The 22,906-nt window shown below is 37.0% G+C and overlaps 1 protein-coding gene across 2 annotated transcripts in view; it reads left to right on the top strand.

The window, feature by feature from the left end:
• arfgef1 (ADP-ribosylation factor guanine nucleotide-exchange factor 1 (brefeldin A-inhibited)) overlaps nt 1-22,711 on the top strand; it is a 221,967-nt gene extending 199,256 nt beyond the window's left edge. For both annotated transcript variants that reach the window (XM_028803601.2, XM_028803600.2), the window contains 9 exons: nt 1,822-1,957; nt 2,240-2,378; nt 6,551-6,623; nt 7,330-7,489; nt 7,580-7,719; nt 10,860-11,028; nt 14,838-14,976; nt 16,724-16,841; nt 21,330-22,711. In XM_028803601.2, the coding sequence (XP_028659434.1) occupies nt 1,822-1,957; nt 2,240-2,378; nt 6,551-6,623; nt 7,330-7,489; nt 7,580-7,719; nt 10,860-11,028; nt 14,838-14,976; nt 16,724-16,841; nt 21,330-21,494 (1,239 nt within the window). In that variant the 3' untranslated portion in view covers nt 21,495-22,711. The remainder of the gene's footprint in view (nt 1-1,821; nt 1,958-2,239; nt 2,379-6,550; nt 6,624-7,329; nt 7,490-7,579; nt 7,720-10,859; nt 11,029-14,837; nt 14,977-16,723; nt 16,842-21,329) is intronic.
• The last annotated feature ends 195 nt before the right edge of the window (nt 22,712-22,906 follow it).

Genomic DNA, 22,906 nt, shown 5'->3' with positions numbered 1-22,906 from the left:
AAACTTTGTCTTTGGATTGTGCCACTAAAACTTCATCCCTTTTCCCACAGTGGAAGTGGGTGGTATGTAAAACTTTCAGAGATAGTCACAAACAATTATACTATTTGCAGAATAATTTGTTTGTCATATGTAGTAGAAGAATGTTCAAGAAACTTCAATATTAAGGAACTTGAATTTGATCCAGGCTACTTTATAAAATATTTATATTCTTCAAATAGTTTTCAGGCCTTGCTACATTTCCAATGAAACCTACATTTTTTGTACCAGTATTTTATTATGTATATATAAGAGGCAAAATAACTAACTTTTTTAGCAGATATTCTACACTAGGGTATTTTAAAATATTAATGAAATTTTGTTAATGTTTTCTGATTGGACAGGATTCTCTTCATTTATATTTTGTGTTTATTTTAATTTTTAATTTTTATGGAAAATATTTTCATGTTGTCCCTGTCACTTCCATCATAGTACCCGCCTTCATATTTTTTATTTACTGCACATGCGCTAACCATGTCTGTCTCTTTCCTTTTACCTCACATGAATTTCTTTTACTCAATAAAGTTTGCGTATCTGTGTGCTTACTCTTATCTTAGTTCTTGCCAGCTGCCACATCTCACAATCACTGTTTGCTTAATTCTTTTCATTGTATGCCTGAGCGTTTTTGTTGTTTTTTTTTTCAAAATTAAAAGTAGTTTCTAAAATATCTGACATTCTAAAATCTTAATTCCATTGCCCCATGAACCCCTCTGTCCATGTTCAGTATGTCATTTTAGTACCAGAGCTTACCAGCTTTCTGCAGAACACTTCTGACTGCTTATATGTCTACCCACTTCAGGAACCTCTGACACTCCTCTTGCAAAATTAAGACAGAAAAGGGTCAGGCTTACAACATGCAGACTACCTCATATGGTAATACTTCACATGCTTAGAAGACCCACGTACATATGCCACATTTCCTTTCACTTATCTGCTCCATTCCTCCTATTGTAATCATCTCTTTGTCCTTTCTTTCATTGACCTTCAGCTCTATCACTTATCTGTTTTCCATTTTTGTATGTGCTCATGTAATTCTACTTTTTAGTTAATTGTTACAGCATTTCACATATCAGTCCCAATTGTAGTTTGCTTTTCACCATCTTCACCACTATTAAAAATAGTAACAGATCCTAAGCATTCCTCAGTTATTATATACTAGCCTCACTGCCTGTTAAAGACAGGTAATAGAATAATTTTAAAATATATGCTATGCTTTGCCCAACATGTACCTTCAGCACCATTCCTCAATATCCGCATGTGTCTTCTGCCAGACCCATCTCATCTTGACCAGTGCTACCTCTCTCAAGCGCATTCCTGTAAACCTTACCTCTCAGACTCTATCATCATTTTTGAGGCACTTTTCTCATCTTTTATGTTTTTTTTTCTCCTTCCTATCCTTGAAGGTGACTCTCTCAGCTTGCCTTCCTATGCCTTTTCTCTTTTTTCAGTGTCTCACACTTGCACTTCCTCTTTTAGTAGCATCAGCCAAACTGATCAATCAGATTGCTCTGAGAGAGCAGACACACATGCAGACCTTAGTATTTATATAGCAGTAGATTGTATAGTGTTTATGTAGTATAATAGATTACTTAATAAACTATAGTACGTATCCACATTTCTCAATACTTTCTCAATACCTTTTTCACTAATTTTTCTAGATCTATATTTATATAATATAGCTTCTTTCTCCCAGACTGATACTTTTTCTAAATTTACCTTACAACTGAATTGTTCCCTTCAGTAAATAGCAAAGTACCAAGTTGCATACCGTGTTTCTCTTTACAGAAAGCTGAATGGATGACAACAACATGCAACCATGCACTTTATGCAATTTGTGATGTGTTTACTCAGTATTTTGAAGCACTGAGTGACGTTCTTTTAGATGACATCCTGTCCCAGTTGTACTGGTGTGTACAGCAAGGTATGTTTTATTTAGGTTAATTCAAAGAAAATGTGTAGTCCAATTTTGGTCTTAATATCTTTGCATGTTGCCTTTTAAAGATAATCAACAATAATTTGCAAAGCATATAAAACTGTTTTTTGGTAAGAGTGAAGTAAAAAAAAATTTAAATTTAACGATCAGAAATTATCATTTTTCTGCCCTGCAATAAATATTTTATAGAAATTATTAAATATAATTAAGCAGGTTTAAGAGTGTTGCTTTATTTTGTCTCAACCTTATGATGTTTTCATGTCATTTCAGACAACGAACAGCTTGCCAGATCTGGAACTAACTGTTTGGAGAATGTTGTTATATTAAATGGTGAAAAATACACTTTAGAGATCTGGGACAAGACATGCAACTGCATGCTGGACATCTTCAAAACCACAATTCCTCATGCGTAAGATGGAAACTTAAAACTTTCATATGTGTAATGTCTTAACAGTTTTAATGCTGCAAATACTGTATAATAAACCACTAATGATGTAAATGTCAGATTGTAGTTGATTAGAGTACAGTATGTTCCATTGTGTTAATAAGAATAAAGCTATTGTATTTTTGCATAACACTATTCAGTGAGTTCAAACTTCAAACACTGCAACAATCCATGATGAACGTATGTAAAAATACAAGTTTGGTAAAATTCACATATTACAAAGATGGCAATTTCAAATTTATCAAAATTAACAAAAATCACAGCAATATAAGTCCATTAACAGACAAAATCACAGCCAAAGTCACAGTTCTGGTGCTCTAGGCCAACTGAGCACCCACACCTTTATGGAAATTCTGCAGAATTGTAAAAGTTTGACTGAGGCAGTCTAAAAATATAATTAAATTATTTCATCCTTATATTCCTAGGCTCCTTTAGGCACCATGTGCCCCATGGAATACCAAGGGGGGAAGGAGAATATAGATGGGTCATTAACAATTCATAATTATTGACTTGCTAATATTTTTGTGCAGATGACTAGCAAAGACAGTTGCAATAAGACCACCTAAGCTGTTGCTCTAATCAGGATATGCTATATCAAGCAAAAAATGTTTTAATGCAATAATTCTTTCTTTACATTTATGTGTTTGCTATTCACAGTAGTAATATCTAGCTCTCTTTTTACATCCCTATCTTGTTTAACTCTTGCACTTGTGGTTCATAGCCTTTAGATTATACATAGATGCTGTTTTTCTTTTAAATGAACAAGAGTACAGTTTGAATCAAAACACAAAAACTAACAATAGTAAAATCAACAACTTAGAATATCCTGAAAAAGAAAGAAACAGTTATGGTATACATAGAAACTGGCAACATTTAGGTCACCCAAACTCAAATGCCATCAGTTGCTGGTAGAAAAGTGAACCAAATGTCTGTGTAGTGGTTAAGGCTTTGGATTTCAAACCTTGTGGTTGTGGGTTCATAACCTGCTACTGTCACTATGTGACCATGAGCAAGTCACTTGCCCTTCCAGTACTTCACCAAAAGAAGTGTAACCAATTGTATCAAATGTTGGATAAACCTTGGATAAAGGTGTCAGCCAAATATGTAAATGTAAATGCGAAATATTCCCAAAACTGCCTATAGCCTCCAGGGTACAGGGGTGAAATATATTTAAATCTGCTGTTCAAATGATAGTTTTGTAGCTTAAGTATTAAGCGCAACATTTTGAAAATGCCTAGCTTAAGTATTAAGCGCAACATTTTGAAAATGCAAACCTCTTATCAGCATAAATAAACAACAGACTATGATTTGGTAAAAGGTACAAGGAGGAGTTTGTGGACTTTTGGAACAAAGTTTCATGGGCATTTGAGGTAAAGAGAAGTCAATACCAAAGTGACTATAATGTGAACATGTGGAGAAATTAGCAAACAGCACATATGCTTAAGGTTATCACTCCATATTTCAAATATAAGGATGGTAGTGTTATAGCTAGGGATGGGAATCGAAAACCGGTTCTTGTTGAGAACCGGTTCCCACTGTTTCAATTCCTTGGAATTGTTTGCCATTTTTGCAAACGATTCCCCTATCGATTCCAGTCGCCTCGAATGACGTCACCGCGTTGCGTAGCGTCATTTACCCAGCAGGAAACATGGCGCCTAAGCGGCACAAATGCTCAAAAGTTTGGTTATACTTTACGAGAAAGGATGACAACAGGGCAACTTGCAATACCAAAGTAGATATTTCATCAAAGGGAGGAAACACTACGAATATGCAAAAGCATTTGCACACAAAACACGCGATAACCTTAAATGAATGTTGTGTTTATGATCCGCTCCAGACTAGTGAATCTCAACCCAGCAGCAGCGGTAACGTTTGCAGGTCCTCTCCAGTTAATACGGCAGGTAACTAATCAACTAACATTGCATATTATGTTAGCGCGATTTGCCTTATTGCAAATCCTGCTATTACTGTGCATTGCATTTAGATGACCATGACGAGAGAGACAGACAGAGTCTGGCTGTCTCAGATGCTGGCAGTTCTCACTGCAGTCTGCCGGTAGCTTCTCCTTTCACAGAGGCGGGGAAAAGTAAAATGACACAGGCCAGGATAGACGAAAAGGCTTGCACCCATTTGCCACAGTAGATGCCCCCGATTTTCGGTAAGTGAATGTGTTTAATTGTAGGCTAAGTCAGGGAATGTCAAATTTGCATGTACTCCTCTTACCAGATGTTTCATCCGTTTCCATTTCTGAGCTGAAACGTGTTGAAGGCAGCCGTCACTGCAGATGGATGGGCAAGTTTTAGTCAAGATCATTACCTCACAGTAACGCTGCATTATGTCAGGAATGGCCAGGCTCAAGAAAAAGTCCTCAAAACCAAACCAGTGTACCAGGCACAGACAGGGACAGCTGTAGCAGAGGAGATTGATGAGATCTTGGAGGAGTATGGTATCAAAGACAAGGTTGTGGCAGCCACTGTTGATAATGCGGCCAACATGGATGTAGCTGTCAAAATAGTTGATGGTTGCAGAATTGCACTGTGCACAGTTCCATTGGACTTGAGTTGATTGTATTTGTTGCTGGCTGATGTAGTTTTATTTTTGAGTGCTCTGCTCATATATACTTTTAAAAAGGAGAGTGTAAATGTTACTGGACATTCTTGTGTAATTGCCACAGAATAATTTATGTTATACTTTGTTATTGCTACAGAAGAATATTTATTTTATTATTATTTTACATTTACACATTTTTTTCTGGGGACCCCGTGGCACCCCATCGAGGAGCCGTAGGCTGTGGATCTCTTAAGATCTCACTGTTGGGTTTGTAAGGTCATGCTACTCCTAAATTTCTATCTTGTTCAAAGATAAGATATAAAACAAAGTTCTAAGTTAATCGACCTGTGTGTTCTCCATTTTTAAAAATAAGAATCGATAGGAGAATTGATAAAGAATCGAATTGTTAAACAGAATCGAAAATGGAATCGGAATTGTGAAAATCTTATCAATTCCCATCCCTAGTTATAGCTTGGATATGCATGTCATTCTCTCACTGAAATTGGTTTATTTTTTTCTAATGATGTAACTACGTATATGACCCACAAAAAAACTTGAAAATTGTCTTCAAATTTGCTGGCTAGAAGTGAATCAGAAGGAAAATAAGTGCAAAGCCTTATCCTAGTTAAGTCAGCCTTCTGATTTAAATGGAATCGCTTTAAATACAATTTACATTAGAAACATGCTTAATGAACAGCCACTGAAACTGGCTACATCATTGCCTTGGCAAAACACCTAATGTAGAAACCGAGTAAGAATTTGGAGGTATCTTGATGAATTTATTGTACGCAAGAAATTTGTAAAGTGTGACATTTTCTTCCTTGTATTTACTTAAAGTTCATTTGCCTTAGTACTTACAATAGCCTGATATATGTGGCTGAAACACAACAGGTTATTTTTTTCTTAATTATTAATAGTAATTTTTGCAGATGTACCCAAAGGTTGACATTGCATACTGTATTTTCTCTTTATGTGAAGTGTTCATCTGAAATTTGAATTGTTTCTCTCTATAGAAAAAAAAATTCCTTTAAAAAGGGCAGTGTATACTCATTATTGTTTATAACCAGATAATGTACAAAATGTATCAAAAAATCCAAAGGAGTTTTAGATTGTAAACCACAGTGTGTCGAGTACAAGTCAAAAGAAGCATTTTACTTAATCAGGCTACATCTGAAATACTGCATGTGGTTTTTGTCTACATGTTTCATGTAGTATTTTAAAGGATAAACCACAGTGTGTCGAGTACAAGTCAAAAGAAGCATTTTACTTAATCAGGCTACATCTGAAATACTGCATGTGGTTTTTGTCTACATGTTTCATGTAGTATTTTAAAGGATGAAAAAAGCTACTAAAAATCCAGAGAATGACTACTAAACATTTTTCCAGAGTTTTTTCCAACCTAAGTAAATGTATACATGATTCAGAAAACTACAACTCAAGTTATATTACCAACATTTTAAATTCATAGTACTTTACATTTAACTATAAAGAGTTATTAATTTATTGCCAAGTTTTAATGTGCAAAATATGTGCTGATCTTAATATAACAATAGATTTTTAGTAAATTACCACTTTTTTCTTTTTAGTTTACTGACCTGGAGGCCTGCAGGAATAGACTGTGACCCTGTCTGCCAGGTAGAGTCCAGTGACAAGCAGCTGGTATGTATGGACCACACCAAAATGATTTACATGCAGCAATACATATTAGCTTGGTTATAAGCAGTCTAGATGAGTTGTTCAAACTCGCACACAAATACAGTAATCTCATTTAAAAGTGTAATACCGGGGTTTGAATTCAAGCACATTAGCATTAGCAGTTAGACCATTAATAACATATTTGACAGTCATTATCCAAAATAATGCTGAAAGTTATAAAAAGTAAATAGGGTAGCATTGCAGTCTCCTGGCATTTTCTGTGTGGATTTTACATGTTTTCCTTGAGTCTGTGTAGTTTCCTTCTTTGTTAATTTGACTTGGCCTGATGAGTATGCGTGTTTGTTTGTGTATATGCTATAATGAAGTCGAATTTAATCCAGTGCCGCCAGGATTAACCTTGATTTCTCCCAGGTCTTTATTGAGGAAACATAAATGCTAAGAATTGATCAGTAGTTAAGTACTTTCTAAACAAGTAAGTTTGTTAGCTGTACTATTTTATACTGTCTGCCTAATTATAAAGTGTCACAACTTTAAGATATTAATATATAGCTTCCCATGGATAGCATTAAAAAAGCTTCACAAGGCAAGGAGATATTATGACATTTTAATATTAAATATTATGAATATTAAAAATCAAATGATAATATTTTGTGTTATTGCTATAATTCAGTTTACAGTGACATTTTCTTGTTGCACTTGTTTAACTTAGGATTCCATATCCCAGAAATCAGTAGACATTCATGTTCGGTCTGAGGACCAGCAATCTATCAGTAGCATGGAGAAGGTGTCATTAGAGAACAGACGACAAAGCCAGTTTAGTGTGGGCTCTGGGATATATGAAGATGCAGTTAAAAACAGGACTCCAACAAGTAAGTTTATGATAAAATTAAAGTGTACCAGTTGTCCAAGGGAAAATGCAGTTGACTGTGGCAATTTTCTAATTTTACCTTTGCTTGTAGAAATTCAAGAGCAGAGACTGTTTGCTGCACTGCTGATAAAATGTGTTGTCCAGTTGGAGCTGATTCAAACCATCGACAACATTGTATTCTTTCCAGCCACCAGTAAAAAAGAGGATGCAGAAAACCTGGCAGCTGCACAGGTGAAAATTTCAACATCAATTTATTTTTATTGTACTTTTCATTAACCAAAGTTAAGTTTTTTTTACAGCATAGTACAACTCAACAATATAAAATTCCAACATTAATTGCATTGTTTTATGTATATAATTTAACTTTCAGGTAGATTAAGAAAGTGGTGCAGATACAGTGGATTCAGAAAATATGCACACTTCTTCACATTTTTCACATTTTGCTGTTTTGCAGCCTTTTGCTAAAATCATTTAAATTACATTTTTCCATCATCAAGCAACCCTTTACCTGAAAATTATAAAGCGAAAATAAGATTTTTTGAAATTTTTGCAAATGTATTATCAATAAAAACCTCACCTATTTTGAGCACCTCGCAAAGACAGGTGGTGGTGATCATGACACATATGAGGCAGTAGGGAGGTTTGAATAGATCAGCTCTAAAGCCATCCCCATAAAGAGGAAGTTCTTGAGTGTAGGGTAGTCACTGTCCTTTGTTTCTTGACCTTGTTTCTCTTTTGTTATAGTAAATGTTGTCTGCCTTATACATAGAAAAAGTGATTTGTGTTATTGTCTTTGTCTGTCATACATCTTATATCCAGAATGCCTATGTGAGTCTTCCGTCAATTAATACATGATCAATTGACTAATAATAATATGGTTATGATGAACATCAAGGCACTTTGTGGATCTTTTCGCAAGGAAACTATACACTACTATCATGTTAGTACTGAGAAGTTGGGTGCTGTTATTGTTGCTGCTATCATCAATTAGAGTAAATACTAGGAATATTTTTACTGCTTGTTAATTGAAAACATTGCTTAAATTATAATTTACATTACTTCTGCATACAAATGTGTAATATCCAGCATCTATTGTACCACTTCCCTTCCACTTTATCCCTAGCAGATGTATACATTAGCTCTGTATAGTATCTAAACTGTTCTCTCAGTCTCTCAAGGTTTCTGGTCAATATAAGCTGAGGTAATTCCATGTTGCTGTCTGCAAATCATATTTCCTTTGATCAGTACATTTATCTCACTTAAGCTTCACTACAATAACATTTTCCAAGACAAGGCTATAAAACATATGCCCAACCACCTCCAGAAGGATTGGGAGCATTTATTTTGGGATACAGTTTCCCAGACTAGCTGACTTCACCTTGGTTACAAAGCCTTGTCCACCGCTTCACAAATTAATTTAACTAAAAATATGGTATGGGTCCTGCTGTTAACTTGTTGATTGGTTTATCTACCACCATTTCTAAGTGCCATGACATGCTGCCAGCAGCACCTGCAATGACATGCCTGGCCTCAGGTTAACTCCAAGTAGCCATGCCACAGCCTGTTCTCTAAATTGATTGGTTACCTGAAGGTTAAATTACTGTAAATGTCTTGACTTAACAGAGCCCGCTGCTTGTAGTGTAGGTGAGAAAGGAGTTGGAATAAAGAGTCTGTTATCTATTTGAAAGGCCATGTGCTACACTTTATACTTCCCTCAATACAATAATGCTGCAAGATTAAACATGAAAGTATTACTGCATTAGGAAACTTAAGGAAAAACTCCAGTGAGCATTGAAGAATGTAGAACTAACTAAAAAGAAGAGGACAGGAATAAAATTAAATGAGCTATAAAAACAATTTCAGAACAAGCAATAGAATTAGAAGAAAATGGCAACAGGAAGAATTGGTATGGGTGCAGACCTGTGGTAGAAGAACAAAAACAATGTAAGATTAAAAGTGTTCAATAGCAGACATGTAAAAAGAGGAAAGGCGACTCCTGAACAAGGAGTGCCGAAGAAAGAAAGGATCAATGAAAAAAACTAAAATAGAGGAGAACAAATATCAGCTGGAACAAAAGAATATTAGGTAAATGTATTGGATATAGAGGTTTTCATCCTTCGACAGAATTCTGCAAGATAAAAGGAAAATACTTAGTGATTAAAAGGAGATTATGAACAACTCTTAAAACTACAGGAGAGCATGATGTTCATGGTAATGAGGCAGAGATAGAAACACCAAAAATACTATTGGAAGAACCGATGTATGAAGACATAGTCATAATTATTAAACACCTTAAGAACAATGAAGCCCATGGAAAAGACTTCATAAAAAAGAGCTCATAAAAAATAGAGTACATGGAGGACAAGAACTATGGGCTGAAATATACACACACCCTTGTGATAGATATGTGGCAGTAAGAACAAATGCCTAAGGAATGATGTTCTGCTGTTATTTATCCAATTCATAAAAATAACACAATAAGTGATTGCCAGAACTGTTAATTGATATGGCAAAATCCTGTCTAAGATTGTTCTATAAAGGTTAACATGGTACATGTAAAATATAAATGGTGAATATTTAAGTGGATTTCAGTGAATTGGGTCTGTTTTTCAATGAGAAAAGTCTAGGAGAAACTTTGTGAATATAATGTAACATTGCACCAGCTGCTCATAGATTTTGAACTGTTAGTAGGTGCAAGTTATCGTGGGGCAGAATGTGAGGTATCCAAGAAACTCATACAGCTGTGAAAATGACTCACAAAAACACTAAAGTTCCCAAAAAACGTTCTAAAGCGCACAATGAACAAGTAATGAGTTTAAAAATAAATAAGGGATTAAGTCTGGGAGGCATAATATCCATCCAGCTATTTAGTTTGTGCTTGGGAAAGATAATTAAATCTCAAAATAAATGTAGAGGTAGCATTTTATAATCTCACACTACAACCTGTTGCTTGTGCGGACAGTGTGGATTTGTGGATTAGGGAGTGCAAAATATAATAAAAGCAGGAACCTCAGAGAAGGAACTAACAAAAGAAAGAAGTCAAAATTCATGATCAATGTGAGAAATGCTCATTCTCAATTCACTAAAGGAAGCGCCTTGACTCCCCGCACCATTTCACGATCAAGCTACCTTGACTCCCAGGGCTGATCACAAAGACTCTTGTATTTCTACTGTAATGTGTTTTCTTATTTGAAGTAATATAAACCTCAAATCAGTGCATAGTACTGAGGTGCCAGGAGTTTAATCGCTGCAGGCTTTAAGACCAAAATGTAATGCATCACTCACAAAGATTTTTTTTTTTTACAGATAGTTAAAAGAATGGCATGTGCATGATTTTCAAAACTGTTTCAATGCTTTCTTTTAAACCTTAGAGAGATACCTTAGATGCAGATGTCCACGTTGAAACACAAGACCAAGGAATGTATAGATATCTCACCTCACAGCAGCTCTTTAAATTGCTAGACTGCCTGTTGGAGTCCCACAGGTTTGCCAAAGCATTCAATTCCAACAATGAGCAAAGAACTGCTCTCTGGAAAGCAGGTGAGTTAAGTGTGCTTTACTCTTCAAAGTGGTAGTTTGTTTGTTGTTTAATCTATAATACAGTGTACTTTTTATATACATAAATGGGACTTTTTTTAAGTGAGGCTTAGTTAAAAATGTGTATGCTGAAATATAGACATCATGTTGTCTCTTATGTTAAAGCTTGGTTGCATTTGACATAGTTTTAGTCTCAAAAGACCGTTAGCTGACCTGCCCAACCTTAGTTCCTGCTCTCATGTCTGAAACTGCATGGGTAGGGCTCCACTCATTTGCAACCCACAACTTGATTAAGCTTGAATTTTTTTTTATAAACCTTTTTGTTCATCTTTCCCAGGGCCAATATTCAACTAATAAATTAAAAGCATTTTACTTTTCACGCACATATAAAGACGTTGCCTTATGGCTTGAAGTTCCAGCTCCCATAACCACTTGTGGGGTTTGAATGAAGTACAATTGTTCAGGGGTCCTCCCTGTGTGGAATTTGCAAGGTCTCCCCGTGTCTGCGTGTGTTTCCTCTGGGTGCTCCGGTTTCCTCCCATAGTCAGGATATGCAGATTAGGTGCATTGGCGATCCTAAATTGTCCTTGGTGTGTGTGTGTGTGTGTGTGTGCGTGCTCTGCAGTGGGCTGGTGCCCTGCCCGGGGTTTTTTCCTACCTTGTGCCCTGTGCTGGCTGGGATTGGCTCCAGCAGACCCCCGTGACCCTGTGTTAGGATATAGCGGGTTGGACAATGACTGACTGACTGACTGACAATTGTTCTGTCCTACATTGCGCCACTGCTTGTGCGTGCTCTGATCATTGAAAAATAAAGGGCAAAATGCAACTAATAACTCATAAAAAAAACTGATTCAGTGGGAGCCAAGCTGCTTCATTTAGACATGCAGACATGATGTTGACAGAAAAATAGAAAAACATTATTATATTTTTTTACTTTCACATATCTGCAAAACTGCTTTGACAAAATCTTACTACAACAAAGTTTTTGAATAAAAATGATATGATGTCATAATATATATTCTAGGTGCTACAGATATAATACATCTGTATTGTGTTTTTTGTTCACTGTGCATCTATAATGCATGAAATATTTATACCTTGTGGGATGTTCTTTAAAAGACATGTGTTTGTACTCGATTTTTATTCATTAGTCAAATTCTGGTGTTTGTTAGAGTCCACTTTCTCAGCTTTGATAGGTTAAAATAACAGTTTAAATTTCAAGACGTATTTTATGTTGTTTGTGGTGTCAGAAATACTGTAAATAAATCAAAAATAAATATAACAAATAAGCATCAAAAACATGCATTTCACGATGCATTTAATTGTATATGCTCACATATTGCTTTACTATTTATTGTTACATTTAACAATACATTTATTTATTTGCATATTTACTTGTCTGAAATATTCCTCCACAGAAAATTGTTCTGTTCCCTAGCCATCTTCCCTTTATATATTAAGGCATTTACTCTGAGTAGCTCAGGAGTGAATGATCTGATGGGTCTCTGTAATGATCCGTGGTATTTTCGCCTCATTATTGTAATAGTGCAGATAGACTGTTAATGTCTAAATATGAACAATCATTAATTTATTATTTCATGCTGGGGGGGGGGGTGCTGTATTGTTCAATAAACAATGAAATGAGTCTTGTTCGCAATCTGCTGTGTGTGTCTCGTTGTTTTATAATTTTTGTATATTCTGCAGAAACCCCATCTCTGCAACACTATATTAGCATTATTTATTTTTGATACTTTTATTTAGAGCAATTTATAAATAAGGACTTGAGTGTTTATCAGGGAAATACAGGTAAAGCATACTAAGCTTAGGCTGCAGTTAGTTCCAAGGTGGAATGGAAGAATATTAAAAAAAAAAAAAAAAAAAAAAACTACTAGTAGTCAATATTGTGTGTTGGGCTTGATTTTACTCACTAAGCCAGTTGAGTATTTGGTGGTGCTGTAGATAGAAGCAGATATTCAAGTACTGATTTATGAAATTAACATAAACTGTCTCTTTCACCTTTACAGTTGAATCACTGAATCAATATAATAACTTTTACATCCTTTTATTTTAAACAATGCATGTTAAGTGAACAGTCAGCTATAGAGCAGACTGTATGTAAAACTGTGTTTTGGCAAAGTTAACTAAAATGCACACTGCCAAAAAGACACTTTTAAAATGTGATGTTATAGTAACAATGAAAGTAGCACCAGTCATTTCCCTTTGTGTTTAATTAGGAAAATCAGACCATGTTTCATACATGGGTGCTTAACAGTTGTAGCATATAATAGTAATAAATCAGATCTAGAGTGCCAGAGTGACTTTCACAATGTGATTCAATCTAAGAGCAGAGCAGGTGGGTTAGACAAATCAGCCCCCAAATGCTTTCTGAATGAAAGTGTTTAAGAGGCATACGGCTTTCTGTCAACTAATGAACTTCACAAGCTAACACTCTATAATGTGCATATGCTAATGTTCATGTAAAAATGAGTGTGAGGAAAAAACAATCAGATATTCACTTACATTCTATTATCAGTTTTAACAATCAAGTAAGATTTTTTGGTAATTCAGTTGACTTGACTTCCATAGTAGACTTTCATAGGTTTAGGTGTTGCAGGGTTGTTATAAAAAATATGTCTGCTCTTCCCCTAAACACAAATACCAATGCATCTTTAGGGCGGAGTGGTGGCTCTGAGGCTAAGGATCAGCGCTGGTATCCAGAAGGTTGCTGGTTCGAATCCCCGTCACTGCCAAAAGAGATCCTACTCTGCTGGGCCCTTGATCAAGACCCTTAACCTGTAATTGCTCCAGGGGCGCTGTACAATGGCTGACCCTGCGCTCTGAACAAATTCCTAATACAAGAAATTGTATAAGGCGAAATAAAGAACAAAAAAAATAAAATCTTCTTTGATGTCTTGGTTTGCCAGGTTAGCACACAAGCAGGCAGTTCGATCTGGAGCCTTTGTAATTCTACATGCGAGCTTCTAAACTTGATAGTCCCATTATTCATTAGTGAAAGATCTGCCTGTTGCAGGAGAACACAGAGGAATCCCATTTATCCACAACTCAACATCTGCAAGTCATACTCCACTTTGATGACTCTGTTTGCCACAGTATCTAAACTGGACTTAAATTTAAAAATTTACAGATGCATGTAATATTGTAACAGCCATAGAGCACAATAGAAGAACTCTAGGAGAAGCTGGTTTGCCATTTCACAACTGACTTGCACCAGGTATTGCTGAGCTACAAAAAATATTAGATGGAGGATATAGTTTTGTTTTTTTTTTTTTAATTATAAAATGCCGTTTACATGTTGTTGTTCATGCAAACAGCATATTTCATCCCCAGTTGTTCAATAATAAATAACTTATGGCAGGAAATGTGACAGTTACAGGTGGTGCGTGGGTTAATTTGTGTTTCGGTTATGCATGTTCTTTTTCATGAAAATTTAAACATGCAGGTTATTCAGGGTAGTGTTGTGTGAGGGTTATATTGGGGTTTATTTGGGAAAAATATGGTATATAGGTTTTCTTGCGTTGTATGCAGGCTATATTATTTTAAAATATGTTGTCCCAAATGACATATGGTATTAATCTTTCACATGAGCCCTGAAATGAGCAGCCACAACACTGATGGAGGACAAGGAGTAGCAACCAGATAAATCAGTGATTGCTTCCATCTGTCTGAAAAATTAACAGACAGTAATATGAAATTTCAATTCAGAATTCTCTTCTGCACTCTGCTCTTAGTCAAGCTGAAGTCCTCTCCTTTAGGAGTGATAACCTGTTAATCGGTTTTTAATATTTTACTAGGTTTCAAAGGCAAATCAAAACCTAACCTTCTAAAACAAGAGACTAGCAGCCTAGCATGTGGTCTGCGTATTCTTTTCCGGATGTATACAGACAACAGCAGAAGTGATGCCTGGGAAGAAGTGCAGCAGAGACTGCTAAAGTAAGTGGCAATCCAACCCAACACTGCTATAGTGCAAAAATGGCTGTCTGATTACTGGAGAATTGTACTACACATTTAATATATTTTTATATACTTAGAACATGTTTGGATTTTTTTTTTTAAGTTAAACATTATAGAGGATTTTATATTAATGAGTTGCAAAAAATCTCAGTTAAATATATTATGATTCCATGCTGTTACACAAAAACATGTGGTTGGGGATAAATATTTTGTTTTGTTTTTTTTTAAATAGCCTAAATAACAGAAGGTATTTCAGTATAAGCGGTAAAGCAATGACAGCTGAAGTTCATACTTAATCATAGTTTTTAGCCATAATTCTTGATTACTCTTTAGGTATTTTAGACATTAGTGAGCACTCTTTTGAGGTGCCACCGATCCCATACTAAACATCAGGTTGGCCAGGGTAACACAAAGGAGTTGTTTATTATAAATAAAGCACATAGAGGATTAACAGAAGTAGCAATAAATAAAAGATAAATAAAACCTTCATACCTTTCTGGCCATTCCTGTACACCAGAACAAATCCTGCCATCTACTGGTCTCTCTTCCTTGTACTAGCTGAATGATTGTCCAGCTCACTGCCTGATTCAGGTTTACTGTAGCTTTTAAGTTAGGGATCACTTCTGTGGTTGGGAACACCTTCTGGAACCTCTGGGGGGTCATCATTCAGTCTCTCATTCTACTAGTACCAAGTGTTCCAGTAGTCCTAATCCTAAGAGAACATGTCCTCCTTAGTATATAGCAGAGTATACACTTGCTGCCCACCCACAATTTGGGAAATCTCTATTAAATTATTTGTTGTTCTCCAGTGCAATTTTCTTTATCGTTAAACCTGTAATGTACAGTATCCTAAAACAGTTTCAACCCTTGTGCCATTTGCAAGCAGTAAACCATTTTGGTAATTAATGAATAGCTTAATAACAAAATGCTGGGAAAAAACATTTTAGAAGTATATTAACATGGCAAACTTTGCATTTAGATTCATTCATTTTTTAACACTTAAATGGCCTATATTATGATTGAGGATACAGTTCAGAGAATAAGTTATCTAGTTAACATAACTAGGAAGGAAATCTTGTAAACTGGAAATTGAAGTCAGAATTCCTTGTTTTGAACAATAGATAGTTCTTTAGATTGGTAAGTATATTTAAAGTTATATATCTTTGCATTTTCGTAGTGAGCATTCCTCTGAACTGTTTTATGTGTACATTACAATTGTTTCCTTATTTCTACAGCTGGAAAACTGGCAGATTAAGTACAATAACTCACAAGAACACAGAAGCCGCTGCTGGATAATAAACTTGGAGCGTTATGCTTCTCAGTGCAATTCACCACTTATAGACAGACTAGTTTTTAGATGTCCTTTATGCAGTGGCTGTTGTTGTGCTTTTCATATTGAAGTAGCAATGTAGTAAAGTACACTAAATGTTATAAACTGGGTTATGTTTGTTGACTTCTAAAACTGTTCCAAAGTTTGGCCCCTAAACTTTTCATCTCTCTCTATTCATTTGTCTGATTACCCCAACCCCTTGTCACTTCCTTATTTCTAGGGATGATTTTAGAGGAAACATGTTAAGGCTTCTCATACCCCCAGTACACTTGGTATTTAATTGCTGTTATTGCATTTATTACAGATTTGCATATTTTTAAACATTTTTTAACTTCATGTTGTTTAAAACTTGAATAATATTATTTTTCTTTCTGTTTCTACTTTTATTTTGAACAGTGTGTGCAGTGAGGCTATCAGTTACTTTCTGACACTGACCTCTGAAAGCCACAGAGAAGCATGGACAAATCTCCTTCTCCTCTTTCTTACTAAAGCCCTTAAAATAAGTGATGAGCGGGTAAGAGTTATCTTAAAAGATTATTATTATTAAGATCAGGACATGTGGTTGAGTTTAGCATTGAGTCATTTCAGCTGTTAATTTACAAACAATTTGCACACACACACAGATGCAGGTTGAACTCATATGGTGGTGTCTACTTTGAGCAAGTGCGAGTGCATAACACACAGAAATTGTTTCTTTCAAGTGAATTTCAACTATATATATATATATATATATATATATATATATATATATATATACACACGCATTGGTGCATAGTGTGGCTGTTGTTTACATGGCCCCATTTATTACAGCTCCCTTGAGAAAGTATGCATAATCCATAAAGTTCAATTTTAGTCTCATCAGACCTGAGAATCTTCTACCATGTGTCTGGGGAGTCCAACACATGCTGTTGTACAAACTCCAAACAAGTTTTCTTTTTTTTTCTTTTTAAAGAATTTTTAAAGCATTTTTTAAAGTGCTTTTTTCTTGCAATCTTCCATAAAGCCCCACTTTGTGTATTGCATGGCTTAAAGTTATCCTGTTGACAGATATCCACCATGGATATTTGGAGCTCCTTCTGTGTTACTCTTGTTGTTTTTGTTACATCTCTGATTAATGCCCTTCTTACTCTGTGAGTTTTGTTAGGCAGCCTTTTCTTATCAGGTTTGTACTGGCGCCATATGCTTTCCATTTTGTTATAATGGATTTAATGCTGCTCTGTGGGATTTTCAAAGCCTGGGATATTTGTTATAACCGAACTCTGATCTACACTTCTCCACAACTTGTCTCTGACCTGTTTAGAGTTCTCCTTGGTCTTCATTTTGTTTGCTTAGTGGTGTTGCAGTGACAGTGGCCTTCAGAACAAGTCTGTTTATGCAGACATCATTTGACACTTTGATTGTACTGAGGTGTACCCTAATCAAGTAATTTTGTGATTTCTGAAGTTAATAGGTTGCAATAGATCTTATTTAGGTTTCACAGCAAAGGGGATGAATACATATGCACTCGCAACATTTTAGTTTTGACTTTCATTTCAGTTTCATTTCAATATTTATATATATATATATATATATATATATATATATATATATATATATATATATATATAATAGATATATATATATATATATATATATATATATATATATATATATATATATATATAATAGATATATATAAGTCAAGTTGAGGAGCATCCACTGGTACAGTGTGTTGCCGCACCCACTACACGACAAAACAACTCGGGATCCCGGTTGGCAACCCCCCAGGCAGACACGCGGTCCAGTCCCACCCTTCGGAAATGACCCTCTATCTGCTGCAGCCAGGTGTTACATGGGTGACCCCTTGGCATGGTCCAGGCACTCGGGTCCCGAACAATGAGTATAGTCCTGTCTTCATGTCAGGTCATTGGATAGCGTCCATGTCTCACAACCATATAGCAAGACAGGAAGCACCAGGACTCTAAAGACTTGGACCTTCGTCCTTTTGCATAGATATCGGGAGCGCCACACACCCCTTTCCAGTGACCTCATGACCCCCCATACTCTCCCAATCTGTCTACTGACTTCATGGGAAGAGTCACCAGAGACATGAATGTCACTGCCAAGATAAGTAAACCTCTCAACAAGGTCAACACTCTCTCCGCAAATAGACACACTGCTGATGGCTGTGCCCAAGAGGTCATTAAAGGCCTGGATCTTGGTTTTTATCCAAGACACTTGCACACCCAGACACTCAGACTCCTCACTCAGTCTCTCGAGCGCCCCGATCAGAGCCTACATTGACTCCGTGAAGATCACAGCATCTTCAGCAAAGTCAAGATCCGTGAATCATTCTTTACCAACAGATGTCCCACAGCCGCTGGACCCCATGACCTTGCCCAACACCCAGTCCGTAAAAGCACTGAACAGAGTAGGAGCAAGAACATACCCCTGACGAACCCCAGAATCAACTGGGAAAAATGCAGAGGTTCTGCCTCCACTCTGCACAGCTCTCACAGTGCCAGTGTACAGGCTGACCATGATATCTAGCAACCTTGATGGGATCCCGTGAACCCTCAGGATGTCCCACAGGGCAGCTCAATCAATCAAGTCGAACAGTTTGCGAAAATCGGCAAAGGCTGCAAAGAAACTCTGCCGATATTCGTGTTTACGCTCCATGAGAACCCTCAGTGCCAGGATGCGGTCAATTGTAGACTTCTTAGGCGTAAAACCAGACTGGTCCAGTCGCTGGTAGGTGAGCAAGTGATCACAGATCCTATTGAGGACAACCCTAGAAAGGACCTTACCTGGCACCGAGAGCAGTGTTATTCCCTTGTAGTTGCTGCAATCCAGGCGATCACCCTTCCCTTTCCAGATAGGGACGACAAGTCCCGTTTTCCAGTCAGTTGGGATGATGCCATTATCCCAAATGGAAGCAAAGATTGCTTGCAATGCCAGGAAGACAGCCTTACCATCAGCCTGGAGAAATTCACCCCGGATACCACAGATCCCTGCAGCCTTTCCCCTCCTTAGCTGGTTCACCACCTGTGTAATCTCAGTGAGATTGGGTGGTTCACAGCTAATTGGAGGATCAGCCTCAAGAACCGTGGACCCAGAGATATCCAGTGTCCTAGCCGGAGGATCAGCTTTAAACAACTGCTCAAAGTAGCCAGCCCAGCAGGTCACAACTGCAATGTCATCCATAAGGACCATTCCATCAGCCGACCTGACTGTGACTCTCCGAGGAACAGATTTAGGTGTGCGTAATGCTTCAGTTCCTCTGTAAGCAGGATGTGGGTCGCTAGAGCACAGACGGTGTGTCATTTGCTCACAGATTCCTCTAACAAATGCCTCTTTATCTGCCCTCAGAGCCCTCACAGCCGTCCCTCTCAGTTCCCGGTTCAGACCAGAGTTGCCATTGAGCCGTACGCTGCGACTCCTCTCAATGATATCCAGGGTGCCCTGTGAGATGAAACACCTCCTTCTGGGAACACCGGTAACACCAACACAACCCTCAGCAACCTTCAGGGTCTTGTCACGGAAGGTCTCCCACATCATATTAGGATCGTCAGTCGTACCGAAATCTGCAAGTTCATCACACAAACTGCATGCAGACTCATTAGAAACAGCCTGGTCTTGGAGTCTGGCCACGTCCAGGCTCATTTTCCTAGTAGGTGGTAACCTAGTGAACCTAAGCTGGATCCTAAGAGTAGCAACAACAAGCCAGTGGTCAGAATTCACAAACTGGGCACTTCTGTACACACTGCAGTTTTGCAGGAGCCTCCAGCATCTGCCCATGAGGATGTGATCGATCTCCTTCATCGCACCACCAGTATTGGAGTACCAAGTCCAACGATGTGGTTCTGGGTGCTGGAACCAGGATCCAGCGATTCACAGCCCCTGGCCTTTTGCAAAGTCAAGGAACATGGAGCCACTTTCAACACGGTCACCAGACCCATGGGGACCGAGACAATCCTCATAGCCAGCCCTGTCAGTGCCAGTGGCTGCACTGAAGTCACCCATGACCAGAGGAGTGTCACCCCGTAGGCACCCATCAACCACCGAGCGAAGCTGCAAATAAAATGTCTCCCTCGCTGAGACATCACTCACCACGGTCGGAGCATGCACTGAGACAACAGACAAATATATTGTATTATAGAAATATATTTTAGATATAGACACACACAAGGCATTTTATTCCACTTCAACAATTTGGACAATATTGTTAAGCCCATTACATAAATTACAAATGAAAACACACACTGAGAGGTTTTGAATACTTTTGCGAGGCACTGCAATAGTTTTTTAAATGTCATGTATAGTCTTTGTAGTTAAGCTATTATTTGAAGTAATTGATCTTTATTAGGGAAAGCTGTAAACTATTGGCTTTCACAACATGTTGTCAACTTAGCAAAAAAAATCTTTTTCACAAATAAACTGACATTTTTAAAATTGTTATTGATACCATAGGGTTAATAGAAATCCAGCTTGTCTTAAAATGAGACTCACCAGAACGCCTGATGTGTAAAAAAGGGAATCCATTTGTGGTACACTTGAATACAATTTATACAACAACCTCATATACACAAGTCTGATACATGCTTACTATATTTAATAGAACAACTGAACATCTTGCTTTTATTATGTTCTGCCTGGTTATTTTTAAAATATGCACCTGTGATTGTCACATGAGGGCAATATAAAATGTAGGGCAAAAATAGACACAAGGACTGACCTCTGGAGCTAGTTTCTGGTTGTCTACACATCACCCTTTTGTGCTGAACCCATGTAGAAGCTACATGGAAGTAACTGATAACATAAGTAACACATCTTGCATGATGAAGGGTGTTGCATCAGTCTAGTGCTGGCCAGTCACACAACAAAACCTAAATGGCTGCTGACTATGTGTTTGCAGTTTCTGCTTGAATCTATTCTTTGTTATCAGTTCTGATTTAAAAACAAAAAAACAAAATAGTTGTTGCCAGCATTTATTTATTTCTTTATTTTTATTTTTTTTTTTTAGTTCAAGGCTCATGCATCAAGATACTATCCCCTTCTTTGTGATATTATGCAATTTGACCTGATTCCTGAACTACGGGCTGTGCTGCGCAAATTCTTTCTGCGTATTGGGATTGTCTTTCAAATTTCACAGGCCTGTGAACAGGAGCAAGGAAGTGACAAGCAGTAACAGAGATTCATGAATGGTAATCCGATATGAAGATTCCCAGGGTGTCTTGGAGGATCAACTTGCAATGGTGTCGTTTGCATCAGTATACATTTCTGGGTTCCTCAGGAATGGTTTTTTGATGGTGGACTGAGGCCTACTTGAGGGTACTATGGATGCTTTCAACTAATCCTGGCTTGCAGTCCTCTGTTCCCTTGCAGCTTTCAGGAAATCTAATGGTAAAGAGGCACTCCCATTTGGTTCATGCTGCGCATGCACCCAGTCATAATAAGCAAATTGCACAGATCGAAGCAGAAAATGCTGAAGGCTCCTGTTTTGGTGACTGCATTGTAGAGCTGGAAGAATAATCTAAAAGGAAAATGTATTAAAGAATACTCATTTTCAACGTCCTGCGTTATCTGAAGGAAGCATTATCACAATGTCACTATAAATGTATTCGACTGAGAAGGAAGGAAAATAAAGAGAAGAAAACAAAGCAACGTGTAATACATAAAGTCAGAAACAACACATTTCTTTCCCACATCATTCTGAATTTGGTTGAAATATATGCAGAACTGTAACACTAAAACTGTTCCAGGAGATGTTTTTTTTTTTTAATTTCTTTTTTTTTTTTTTTTTTTCCTCATTCTGATTTTATTTCCTTATGCACTGGGGATTTTACATTATGTGAATCTTATTTCCTACTACCATTGCTAAAGCAATGATGGGAAAAGGTGTTGATACCAGGGATCATTTGCTGAATGGTGTAAAACATATTGGAGCCAATGAGACTATTCCACGTGAAATGGAAAAAGTATGTACAGAGAGTTATTTAAAAATTGAAAAGAACCAGTCGCGGGGGTCCTTTAGAACTGGAATCACTGCAGAGTAATTGGAAATACGTCTGAAACTGTCACCGATCTTTCTCCATGTTTGATGTAGGTTTCACTGTATGTGTACAAATTTAATATTAAATATAATAAAAAGAAAATCAATTTTTGGTTTGGGGATGACCTAATATATGATAATATATCATAATACTGTGAACTATGCTTTTGATGGTAAATCGGATGAAAAGCATTCCTAGTCACAGGTGATGTAGAAAACCGAGGAGCAAAATGTATATGGTACAGCAATGTAAAGTTTTCTATGGTAAAAATCTGTACAACTTTCTGTACAATATTGGTTATCATCTGGCACATTCTAATCAGGTCACAGGTCAATAAAGTTTTTGAACTCTTCATCGGTGTGACTCGTGCGTTGTCGTGCATTAACTGGCCCACTGTGTGGCGATTGATTGTGTTGCCTTTTCACTTTTTTTGACCTCCCTTTTAGCTGCAGTTAAGCCTTATAAAAGTTTTTTTGTATTTAACATCCCCTTGGGGTTAGCTTCACACATAAATTCTTCTGACCCTTTATGGGAGTTTTTATTTTTT

Source organism: Erpetoichthys calabaricus, chromosome 6, assembly GCF_900747795.2.
Source record: "Erpetoichthys calabaricus chromosome 6, fErpCal1.3, whole genome shotgun sequence".
Classification (NCBI taxonomy): domain Eukaryota; kingdom Metazoa; phylum Chordata; class Cladistia; order Polypteriformes; family Polypteridae; genus Erpetoichthys; species Erpetoichthys calabaricus.
Note: the sequence above shows the minus strand (reverse complement) of the source record. Positions and strands in the feature narration are given on the sequence as shown.